Source organism: Arachis stenosperma, chromosome 2, assembly GCF_014773155.1.
Source record: "Arachis stenosperma cultivar V10309 chromosome 2, arast.V10309.gnm1.PFL2, whole genome shotgun sequence".
NCBI lineage: Eukaryota > Viridiplantae > Streptophyta > Magnoliopsida > Fabales > Fabaceae > Arachis > Arachis stenosperma.
The window spans coordinates 15,334,129-15,347,559 of record NC_080378.1 but is presented as its reverse complement, the minus strand read 5'-3'; the positions used below and the strand labels follow the sequence as shown (position 1 = coordinate 15,347,559).

Sequence of the window (13,431 nt, the reverse complement as noted above, 5' to 3'; positions counted from 1 at the left end):
CTGTTTTCTTGTATTTTTTTTGGTTGCCTATTATTTTTTTCATTGGTTTATTGTGTTCAAGTTTTTTTTGTCTGAATCTCTGTTTCAATTTCTTTATATATAAAAAATTATTAATTTAATTATTTGAATGGAGATTTTGATGATAGTTTATAGTTATTTAAACTAAGATTGAAAATTTAATGACAGTAATGATAGAAAATAATGTTGGTAATGGTGATATAGTGAATACAACACATGGATAAATTTGATATTTGTTTTAGATCAATATGTCTTTGTATTATTAATTACTAAATAAGTAAAAAAAATTGTGTATTTTATGTCTATATCTTATTATACATTTGTGTCTGAAAAACATTATATATTATTCAAATACTATTTATATATTTTATGTATATAAAATTCTATACATATAAATATAAATTATTATTAATTAAATATTAAATAAAATAATAATATTTATTGATTATATAGCATTGTTGTTAATTGAATTACTCATGTCCACTTACAATCCGTTCAATTTATTCTATTTTTGTTTGGTCAAATGCAATCATGATATATGATCGATTTGTGAACTAAATCAATTTTGCTATTATATTTTTTATGAGATTCCTAACAGACTCATAGGTAAAATGAACGATGAAGCAAGAGTGTGACAAACTTATAGTGGTATGCGAAACAAAGAATATCAAAGCAAGAAAGGTTGGAACATTCTTTCACCCTTTTTCAACCTCACCATAACATTGATGATGGAATATAATCGATCGTATGTTGCAACCAACGACATAACTAAATATTTTTGGTCTCCCTTCACCTTTGAATTCCGTTTCATCATTCATTCATTATTCTTGCAATCTTTTGAATGTAATGCTACTCCGAAATGGGAGCTCACCAAAGTATCCATGCTGGCAAAGGTAAATTTCTTTCAATTATTTATTTATTTATTTATTTATTATTATTATTATTATTATTATTATTATTATTATTATTGTTGTTGTTGTTGTTGTTGTTATTGTTGCTTTATTTTATAACAAGTTTCATATATTATTATTTATTTATTATTATGTCTCGAATATATATTTTTCACACACACACACATTTATATATATATATATATATATATATATATATATATATATATATAGTTTAATTCACATGTAATATCAAAGTCTGATATTTTATATAATAAGGATTTTAAAACACTACAATGCAATTAATTAATTACTTCTGATTTTGTTCATACGTGATTAACGTAATATTCAGTACTTTTTTCTAGTGACTTCAATTTTAATTTGAGATCAGATATGTGGTTTTATGACATAATATCCTTAACTTACACGTATGGCAGCAAAACTTGACGTGGGAGTTAATTTGATTCAAAAGCTTTATAGTTCTTCTAATGTGCTCTCTCCTCTCAGGTTATGCTTCAAAAAAACAAAGCTCAGAATTAATATATTTGATTATATATATATATTTCTCTGAAATTAATAATTTCAATGAAATCTAACAGGACATTTAGCGGCCCATTTTCTCTTGCAAATGGAAGGTACAAATTTTGTTTTGATCTCTATTAAATTGGATTTCTACTAATTGTATTGTTTTCATCAATGAAGAGGTGTAACCAAATATTTCAACTTTTAATTAATTTCTTCCATTGTTGTAGCCTTTGCTTGAAGCTACCTACACTATTTGGCAATGGTGATTTGCTTGATGTTTCATGGCACAAAGGGTTGCATGATTCAAACTTGTTGATAAATTATAGGACACCAAGACCTCCATGTCTTGGTCAAAGGTCTCTAAATATTGTGGTTTGTGTTACCATTTTGGCTTATATTTTGATTTGTCAATTAGCATTAGAAAGAAGTTAAAAGATAAATAAATTACTCGATTGAATTCTTAAAATATTTTGATATTACAATTTTAAATGACTCAACCAATTAAAAAAAAAACGACTAAACTATATGTATACCAAAATTAATTTTTAAAGTCAGCTATCAGTATAAAATACATGTTGAAATATAAATATATATTAAAAATAAATTAAATAAAATATATATTTATACATAAATATATTGGTGACTGATTTTAGTAATTGATTTTAGTGTATAAATAATATTTTTAAAAATAAAATTATTAAGTCAGATAATTTCATAATTTAAATCTTATTACGACTTCATTTTTTTTTGTGTTTATTAATTTACCTTTTTTATTTGACATAAAACCTCTATTTTCTATACCCTAATATTTACCTTATACTTGTCCAATTTGCACTCTTGTCCTATTTATTTTTTTAATTAATATTTTAACTAGTAATATAAATATTTTTGTGCATGCAAAACACATGTTTAGTAATAAGTAATAATATGTTTTCTAATGAATCAATTTAAAAAAATAAAAAACAACTTTGACCAGTTCGTATTTTAAAAATAAATTTGAAGAGAGGTGGTTACATGATGGTAAAATGTTAGACAATTAAAAAAAAAGATATATTTAATAATTACGTTTGAATTTTAAAAAAATTCAATGTAATTTATCTTAAACAATGTAAATAAAATAAGAAATTCATGCATGGCATTATTGAACTATTTTTTTTTCCAGCATTCACTTAAACCTGAGATTGGTATTCATGGAATTCCCATGAACAATTTCTGCCATTCAGCAAGTGGAGACGTAAAGATATCAAAATTGTCGATTGGGTTGGATATGAATGAACCTTCAAGCTACAATTGGAAAACCACAACTAGTGTGCACTTTAAGGTTGGTGAATAATTAAGATGAGTTTTGGTTAATTTATCTTATATTCTCATTTATGAGACTATGAAGTATCTTTATTATAATTTCCGTGAATAATGTTACATCAGATTTTTCAGTGAAATAAAATAAAAAATTATTATTTTTTCAAACTCAATTTTTTTATTTTAATTTTTTAAATACGTTTTTTTTTATTTAAGGAAAATTTGCCACACCTCACGAACTCTATAATTTATATATTTTCATAGAGTTTGTTTTATATCTCTACGAATTTCAATACGTCTTTTTTATAAATATCAGATTGGATTAAAAAAAAATAGTTAAAAAATAAACAATGACAACTATTATCATCGTCTCGAAAGTAAATAGGAATACATAAGAATATACGAAATTAAAAAAATTCTTATTAAATATAATTTATTCTTGTGTACTTGTGTATTTTTAGAAATGATTATAATAGTTACCATCAACGCCAACAATAAAAAAAGTCATGCTTATTATTTTTGTGGACTTTTTCTACTGACCGATGCGGTGATTTACTCGAAGGCAGTGAGGGGGTGTGGGAGCGATGGTGACGGCCTCGTGGGTGGTTAAGCCGCCGCCTCCTTCTCTTCTTCCAATCAGCTTTAGAAAGGTGTAGAGAGTTTTGCGAGACAGTTGCAAAAATTTTCAAGTAAAAAGATGTTTTAATGTTTCATTTGTGTATGGTGGTTGATCTCTCAGATTTGCATACATAATAGTGCTTGTTCATTTAGTTTATAGGATATTTCACATTGGGAATAATATTTACCACATTTTGTGACTGAGGTTTGCGTAGATGATATTATTATCATGAAGAATGCAATTTTTCAATTAAAAGAATCTAAGGGTGCAATTGGTTTGACCATTTTTATTTTTATTTTTATTTTTAATGAAAATAAAAAATAAAAAATAAAAATATAATTGATTAATAATTTTAAAAAATTTTTCAATGGAAATATTTTGGATATGAAAACCATATCTTCTTATTTCTAGCATTACGCCCCAATTCTTTTTCCTTATGCCAATTATTTCCTCGCCTTTCTCTCTTGCTAAAAACTTTAAACAATTATATCATTAGCAAATTTTATTATTTTTAATTAATATTTTAAATATTAAGTATTAAATTTTAAATTTTATATCTTAATAATAAAAAAATAAAATACTAATTAAATATTAAATAATATTAATAAAAAATATTAATTACTGATATTTTTCAAATTCAGCTTATTTAATTTTGTTAGAAACAAGAGACTAAGAGAATAATATGAAAAGTGTATTATTGAGTTATGATCAAAAGGTACAATATACAAGGGGTATTTATAGGTGCTAAATGAATCAGAGTAATAAAGACATAGAATCCTATAATTAATATACAGATATACTATATAAATATAGACGATACTAATTGGTCTAATTTGATGCTAATGATTCTCTAACATCCCCCCTCAAACTCAAGTGGGAGCTAAGGAGACCAACTTGAGTTTGGATAACAAAGTCCGGAAACGAGTCGGGTGATGAGCTTTCGTGAAGATATCAGCAGTCTGATCTAGTGTTCCAACAGCAATGAGACGAATAGCATCAATAAGGATACGTTGCCGAACAAAGTGACAATCAATCTCAATGTGTTTGGTGCGTTCATGAAAAACATCATTATGGGCGATCTGAATAGCACTGCGGTTATCACAAAGAACATCAGTAGGGGACGACTGAGGAGCACCCAGATCCGCGAGAAGCCAACGAACCGAGATAACTTCAGCAGTGGTGTCAGCGAGGGCACGGTACTCAGCTTCTGTGCTTGAGCGAGCAGTGAACGTTTGCTTCTTAGCACGCCAAGAAATGAGAGCGTCGCCAAGAAACAAACAGTAACCAGTAGTGGAACGACGATCAGTGGGATCACCAGCCCAATCAGCATCGGAGTAAGCCTGAAGAGACAAAGAGGAATGGGCCGAAAAATAATGGCCATGAAATAGAGTGCCTTTGATGTAGCGAAGAATGCGAAGAACTGCCGCATAGTGAGTAGTACGAGGAGCTGACAAGAACTAGCTAAGTACATGAACTGGATAGGCGATGTCTGGTCGGGTGACAGTCAAGTAGACGAGACCGCCAACTAACTGTCGATAGAGAGTCGGATTATCCAAAACAGTGCCATCCATAGGGGTAAATCGAACATTAGGCTCAAGAGGAGTAGACTCAGTGCGACTATCTGTAATTCCAGCGCGAGCAAGAAGATCTGAAGCATACTTAGCCTGAGAGAGATAGATGCCATCATTGGTGGAGATGACCTCGAGACCAAGAAAATAGCTGAGAGAACCAAGATCTTTCATCTCAAAGGTTTGGTGAAGTGAGGCCTTGAGATTAGAGATACCATCAACATCATCCCCAGTAATGATCATGTCATCAACATACAGAAGTAGAAGAACGACTCCACGTTCACTTTTACGAATAAAGAGAGCATGCTCATGAGGACTGCAAGTGAAACCAAGACTGCATATGGTAGTGCTGAACTTGTCAAACCATTCACGAGGAGCTTGCTTAAGCCCATAGAGTGCTTTGCGAAGGAGACAAACTTTGCCAGAGGGACAAGAATAACCCGGAGGGGGCTTCATATATACTTGCTGTTTCAAATCTCCATTAAGAAAAGCATTCTTCACATCCATTTGACTGAGAGACCATTTTTTAACTGCAGCAATGGCAAGAAGAGCACGAACAGATGTGAGACGAGCAACAGGAGCAAAAGTCTCTTCATAGTCAATACCATACTCTTGCGTACAACCCTGAGCAACCAATCGCACCTTATACCGGTCAATAGAACCATCAGAGCGAGTCTTGATCTTGTATACCCATCTGCTGCCTACAACTTCTTGAGCAGAAGGATGATCAACCAAATTCCAAGTGTGTGCCTTTTCAAGTGCCTGTATTTCTTCCTGCATTGCTTGTTGCCAATTTGGATTTGTGGAGGCTTCTCTGAATGACTTAGGTTCATGTTGATGAAGGATAGTAGAAAAACAATGATAATCAAGAAGATGAGGAGGTGGATTCCTTACCCTTGAAGAACGAGCGGGAGGAGGAGGCATGACAGTAGGGGCAGGATCATCGTCCGGTCTGGAATCATTGGGAGATGGAGAAGGCGGAAGAACAGGAGGCTGTGGAGGGTCACTCGAGATAGAATCTGTAGAATCATCACTAGGAAAAAGATCAACATTTGGGTTAGTAAACAGAGGTGACTGAGTAGTAGGGATTGACTCAAAGGATGAGAACCGAGAAAACATGTGATGCTCCCAGAAGACAACATGACGGGATATACGGACACGTTTAGAGAGAGGATCCCAACAACGATAACCCTTGTGTTCAGTGCCATAACCAAGGAAACAACACATACGAGCTCGAGGTTCAAGTTTACTATGTTCGTGAGGCTGAAGGAGAACAAAACATACACATCCGAAAACTCGAAGAGAACTATAATCTGGGGAGGTATGATAAAGACGCTCAAAGGGAGTAACATTACCAAGAACAGAAGAGGGGAGTCTATTAATAACATGAACAGCAGTAAGAACAGCTTCACCCCAAGTACGCTCAGGACACGAAGAAGAAAGGAGCATTGCACGGACGGAGTCAAGAATGTGACGGTGTTTACGTTCAGCTCTACCATTTTGTTGCGACGTACCAGGACAAGAAAACTCAAACAAAGTGCCCTGTTCTGCAAGAAAGGTTAAGAGTTTGGAATCACGGTATTCCATAGCGTTATCACGTCTGAAAACCTTAATGACCTTTGAAAATTGACTTTTAATCATAGTAGCAAAGTTGATATAGATTTGGGGTAACTCATGGCGATTAGTCATCAAATAAACCCAAGTAAAACGGGAATAATCATCAATGAAAACGACAAAGTATCGAGCTCCGCCCATAGAGGCAGTGGGAGCGGGGCCCCAAACATCAGAGTGAATGAGATCAAAAGGAGAGCAAGCAAGAGATGAATTATTGTGAAAAGATAAAGCAGGTTGTTTGGCAGTTTGACAAGAAATGCAATCAAAAGATTCATTTGGAACCTGACCTAAAACACCCTGGGACACAAGAGGACGCAGTTTTCCTAAGGAGGTATGGGCAAGACGTTGATGCCATAAGTGAAGGGTAGAGGGAGAAGAAGCAGCACAGAGATTTGGTACATGAGGAATATGAAGTTTCTCGAGTTCAAACAGCCTTCCGACCTTACGTCCAGTCCCGATGATCTGTCCCGTCCGAGGATCCTGTACACGACAACCAGAAGCAGAAAAAGTGACTTCAAAACCCAGATCAACAAGTTGACCAACAGAAATAAGATTAAAGTTTAATTTGGGAATATAATAAGTATCAGGAAGATTAAGAGTCGACTGGGATATAGAACCCTTGTGTGTTGGGTGCAAGAGGGAACCGTTTGCAGTATTGACAGAAGGTCCATTTGTAGTGGTAGACAGAGACGAGAAGAGATCACGCAATGGAGACATGTGATTAAAGCATCCCGAGTCAAAATACCATTTAGAAGTACCTGGAGGGGTCGAAAGAGAAGCAGGGGTATTACCATAAAGGGAGAGAAGACGTTGAAGAAGAGACGCAATATCAGATAGAGAGACAGGAGACGAGTTGAGGGAAGCAGTGGTGGTAGATTCAACAGTAGAAGCAGGCGCAGGACGTGGTGGGCGAGTAGGACAGGTAGTAATCAAATGTCCCGAGAGCTTGCAATAATGGCAAAACAGTTGCGTACAATGGTAGCTAATATGACCTTTCTGGTGGCATGTGCAACATTCAACAGAGGGACAGCTGGAGAACGGGTGTCCGAAACGATTACAGTTGCGACAGAAGGCCCCTTTTCTGTCTGTGGCAGCAAAAACATCTGACTTTTCCATAAAAGTAGTCATAGAGAACAAGGGGAGGAGAGAAAAACTGCAATTTCTGAGCAGAAAATGAGGAAACGGATGGCAAAATCGGAAAGAGCTCACCAAAAAACCTTAGGGAGGGTCCCACTTGTCCGCCACGTCAGCAACCACGTCAGTGCCACGTCAGCGACACAAGGACACGTGGCAGCACCTGAGTGGAGGGAGAGAGACACGCAGGTTGCCAGGTGGAAGTGCGGGTGGGTCGGACCGGGCGTGTGCGGGTCGGGGCAGGCGTGCGCGGGTCAGCCAAGGGTAGCTGCAACGCGACACGTGGCAGCGCGAGGGTCGTCTGATTGGATCTCGGATCCAACGGCTGCTGAACCTTCTGAAGGAGAAACGATGGAGGCGGGCAGCGGGATTCCAGCGGCGCGTGACGGCGCGTCCGGTAGCTGATGACGGAGATCTCGGCGGCGTTGGAAAGACGGCGAAGAGGAGAACACGATGATACCGGAGGTGACGAACCAAACCGTCAGAAACAAGACGAAAATCGAGAGCAAAGAGGCACGGGTGGAATCTGGAAGGAAGAACAACCTGGTCGTGGCAGCGTCTTTCGGCGGCGCGTGGCGGCGCGTCCGGTGGAGGATGGCGGCGGTTCCGGTTGCGTTGGAATCACGGCGACAAGGTGAACAAGATGGTTACGGGGTTGACGAACCAAAGCGTCGAGAAGGGAACGAAAAAGGAGGCCAAAGAACACTGCCGGAAAGAAAAACAATGGGGCTATGAACTAATATGCATTGAAAAAAAAAAAAAAGAACCTAAGCTCTGATACCATATTAGAAACAAGAGACTAAGAGAATAATATGAAAAGTGTATTATTGAGTTATGATCAAAAGGTACAATATACAAGGGGTATTTATAGGTGCTAAATGAATCAGAGTAATAAAGGCATAGAATCCTATAATTAATATACAGATATACTATATAAATATAGACGATACTAATTGGTCTAATTTGATGCTAATGATTCTCTAACAAATTTGAATGAATAAGACTAATCTTTAAAATTGGAGGATCATTCGTCCATGAAGGTGGCTAATTTTTCATTAATTATTTATAGAAGTGAGAGGATTATTATTAATAGCCTCTCAAGAGTTGTGTTTAGTTTTAAAATTTGAGCTCCCATCATATCTTTAAGAGAGAGGAGAAATAGGAATGAGGTAGAGAGAACAAAATTTTTTGAAGTAAGATCTTTTAAAATAAGAATTAATAAAACAATAAAATAATTAATTAACTTTTTTAAATTAAAATAATTAAATTTAAATATGATAAAAATATAAATTTAATAATAATAATAAATTTTTTATTTTATTAATTTTTTTGTTTTAAAATATTTAAATCCAAAATTTTTCATCCATAAATTACACGCTAAATTTTTATGACATGTGAAATTACTAAATATATATTAATTTTTTTATGCATATAAAACTAAGACTAAAATTAAAAATCATACTTTAATTGGAGTGGCATGGATGAAGATGAATTTTCATGTTATATTTTCTTATATGTGTTGTTCTTTTAATGATGAGTAGATTATAATTTTTTAATATACAAGTTAGATGATGTTAAATTAATTTGTATTATATGTTTATTATGTTAGAATTAATTCTTTTGGATTTTTTTGGTTAATATCTACAGATATTTGTCTTTTTTCATAAACAAATAGATAGATATTTGCAACAGAAAAAGAAAAAATATAAAATATTTTTCTTAATTAAGATAGGAGATTGGAGAGTAGTACTACTTCTCATAGAATCCCATTAAACAAACTCTATATGGAATTATGGATTACCATGTCAATAAATTTCGTTTAAATTTTGCCTATATAATAATTAGTTTTTCATGTAAATTTTCAGTCCCACCACCTTTCTTTCCCTCTTTCCTTCCTTTTCTTTTTATTTTATTTTATTTTATTTTGTGGCGAAACACCTTTCTTTAATAATTGGTCATATTTTTGAGGTTGGAAACAAATTAAATAATAAAGTCACAACTCACAACTTGAATTTTTATTTTTATTTTAATTTTTTTGCAGCATATTCATTTCATAAATGATTGTGGCCGCTCAGTAAGCAGAGACCTAGATGGTTTTCCGTTGACTTTAAGGTTGACCAAATTCATAAATATTCAGTGCTATTTATATAAAACTAACTTAATACACATAATAATGTAAAATTAAATTTTATGTAGTGGAAATTCATATGACAACATGGTAGTGATTAGTCAAGAATCTAGATTTGAAGAAGCAAATGATCACAAATTTTCTCATGTAAGTCTTTTTCATTGGTTTTCTAATCTATTAGAGAGAGAGAACACGCACACACACAAATATATATATATATAATTTTCATATTTAATTAAACTTTTAACTGTAATAATAAAGTCACGGTATTAATTCTATTTGCTAATAGCTTCAAATTTACTCTGCTTTCAGTACAGTTTTAGAGTTGAACAAGGGATTCCAATTCATCCAAACTTAGCAATCTTTAATCGGTTCAAGTTTTCTGCTTCAAAAGGAGTCAAAATTGGATCAGCATTTTTCTCCACTTTGTGAGTGCCAATTCACTTGTGTTTATGATGTTTTAAGATGTTGTTATTAATGAATTAGTAATAAATGTCTTAGAAAGGTTAACATTTTATCAAGCAATATCTATCATTTTAGTTTTTAGAGCTGTAATATATGTAGTATTAGTTAATTAATTCTTTATAATTTTACCCTTACATTAATAACCTCTATCAATTTGTGCTAATCATTTTATAAATTTTCAAACAGGACATGTGTAACTCAACAAAACAATCTAATTTTTATCTGTTTTCGTATAATTTTAATAATTTATTTATAAATTTAATTTTGATGTAATGTAAAATAATTTTATATGTGTATCAAATTATATAACATTACATAAATTAAAATAATTACTTTTAATATATTAACTATATGATTAATCATTTTAAAGAACGAATATAATTAGACAGTGTTAGTGTATTAAAATTAAATTTTTTATTTATATATTTACTACATATTCTTTTAAAAGAAGAGTTATTTGTAGACTAAGAGTAATTTACCATTTTAGCCTTGAAATTAATATACAAAGAGATAAAAACTATGAGACAATCAACATTTGCACATTTCCTTTCTTCTTGAGTACAATTAATGATAAAAGTAAACAAAGATTTTGCTGTTGTTGTGCTAGCTAATTAATTATTATTATTATGATTATTTATTTATTTGCAATGTTACTTGGCAGGTTTAATGGTGGTTCACTTGTAGGAGCCACTGCTCCATATGAAGCATTTGCAATTGGTGGCCCCAACAGTGTAAGAGGCTATGGTGAAGGTGCAGTTGGTTCTGGTTACTCATCTGTGGTTTCTAAGAATGAATTCTCATTCCCATTGGTATAGTAATAATAATGCTGCCTAATAATACTTTACAATTAGTGTTACCTATTTTAGTATACTTATGTTACAGTAATTATGATGGTTATAGTATTTTAAAAAATATGATTAAAATTAAAGTAATATTTTTTATTATTTAATAATATTTTTTAAAAATATTACTAAAAAATGTTAGTAAAATATTAAAAAATATAATTTTAATAATATTTATATAACCACCATAAATATATAGATGTATATATTAGAATTCACCTACATATAATAATTAAGTTATTCAATTGCTTATCTTAGAATAAATTACACTCATCTCTTGTTTGTTTAGGTAAATATTATGCACAAAATTTTCTCATTTATTATGTTTATATTTACTACCTCTTTAACTTTTTTAAAGAGAAGTTAATTAGTATCATATATGTTAACTAGTTCATAATATTTGTTATTTTAGATCATTTTTGTGTAAAATATATCTAACATTATTCTCACATTTTAAAGTATTGCTTTGATTTCATAACACATGAAAGACAGATTTATATAAGCATCTTATGTATGAAGATTAAAATTTAGTATCTAAATTAATTAATGCTCTTCTTGTAATACAAATTAAATTTGATCTTTAAGCCATTGATCACTCTTTTTTTACAGGACAAACAACTTACTGGTGTTATTTTTTTAGACTTTGGGTCTGACCTAAGGTCTAGTAATAGAGTGCTTGGTGAGTTCTACGTGAATTATTATTTGTATTCATTTTTATTTTATATATTTTTTATTATCGGATAAGATGTGAAATTATTTACTTACAAATTTTATATCTTATTCGTAATAAAAAATAGAATAAATATTCAAATTGATTATCAAAAAATTTTAAATTGAAAATTTTGATTCTTAAAAAATTTTTGTTCACTAAAAATGTTCGAAAATTATTTTTGTTGTAGAAATTGTATTTTTATTGCTTTAATTAAATTTTATTTTAATATACGTGTTAAACAAATAAATCTCTAACAAATTTTATTACAATATAACTAGATTTTAAAAAATATTATTATAATATAAATTAGTCCCTCTTTAAAATAATGAATGGAGGAATCTTTTTAAAGAAAATAATTTTCAAAGACTTATAAAAAAATAAAAATTTATTAAGAGACTAAAATATTTGATTTAAAATTTATTAAGAACCAATTTAGATGTCTATTTAAAAAGTATATACAACGTTGATTTAATGCACAAATTAAAACAAATTAAGTATACAAATAACTTCTCTGTGTAGTTGTTGGTGTAAAATTGATCTGCTTTAAGTCTTTAACAGTTTCATGAAATGGAAAATCTTTCAGGAAATCCAGGATTAAGGAAGGGTAAACCAGGATCAGGGATTGGGATTGGTTATGGCATTCGATTCAAAACTGAATTGGTTCAAATAACAGCTGATTGTGCTATCAATGCTTTTAAACAAAGAACACTTTACTTTGGAATTAACAATCTGGTTCTTTGAATGCTAACAGAAATAGAGTTACATATTGCGCTTGAACTAATTAACAGAAATAGAGTTAGATATTGTTAGAATTAGTATAAATGGTAATTAAAATAGGTATTTGTAATTGTAATTAACCAAATATATAAAATATGAAATAGATCTTTCTCCCTGATTAATCTTTTTTTTTTTCTATCTAAAAATTATCATAGGCTTTTTCATAATGTAATGGACAACATAATCGATTCCTATGGCTAGGGGTGGCAAGCGGGGAAGCCCGCCCCGCCCCGTCTAGTGAGGTAGTTCTAAAATTTTACCCTGTCCCGATTAACTGTGGGTTGGCAGACTATCTCTTTTTTTTTTTTACTATTAACTATTAAATAATATATATAATTTTACAATTATTTTAATAAATTTATAATTTCTAAAAGTATAAAAAAATTATAATTTTTATATTCACAAACATTAAAGTCTTTGTAATTATAAATATCTAATAAGCATAATTATAAACCAAATTTTCATCAAAAACATAATTATAATAATAAACAAATATAGATTACAGCTGAAGCAAGTTTGACCATCAAAACCAGGACATCTAGTGTAAAATCATTTTACACTTTCATCTAATCATATAACACCACATTAGCAAAAATAACTACTTTTTACATTAACTGTGGAAATGGTCATCTAAGAGAACGGTTGTAATTACATGGCTGTATAAAATATTTTACACTGTCAGTGCATCAAAATTAAACTCATAATATAAAGTGTTATTTATTTATTTATTATGTTAAAAATAATTTTTTTTTTTAAAAAAAAGATCTGAATTATAATTTAAAAAATATTTTTTTATTCTTTAATATTTTTATTTTTATTAATAAAATTTTATCAAATACA

The 13,431-nt window shown here is 31.1% G+C and overlaps 1 protein-coding gene across 1 annotated transcript; it reads left to right on the top strand.

Moving 5' to 3' along the window:
* The first annotated feature begins 812 nt into the window (after nucleotides 1-812).
* On the top strand, nucleotides 813-12,563 carry LOC130963662 (outer envelope protein 39, chloroplastic-like). Its single transcript, XM_057889764.1, has 11 exons — nucleotides 813-911; nucleotides 1,346-1,415; nucleotides 1,508-1,543; nucleotides 1,661-1,805; nucleotides 2,596-2,754; nucleotides 9,709-9,779; nucleotides 9,864-9,942; nucleotides 10,108-10,223; nucleotides 10,922-11,069; nucleotides 11,712-11,781; nucleotides 12,398-12,563. Exons 1-11 carry the CDS (start codon nucleotides 878-880, stop codon nucleotides 12,553-12,555), a joined length of 1,086 nt encoding a protein of 361 aa, XP_057745747.1. The 5' UTR covers nucleotides 813-877; the 3' UTR covers nucleotides 12,556-12,563.
* The last annotated feature ends 868 nt before the right edge of the window (nucleotides 12,564-13,431 follow it).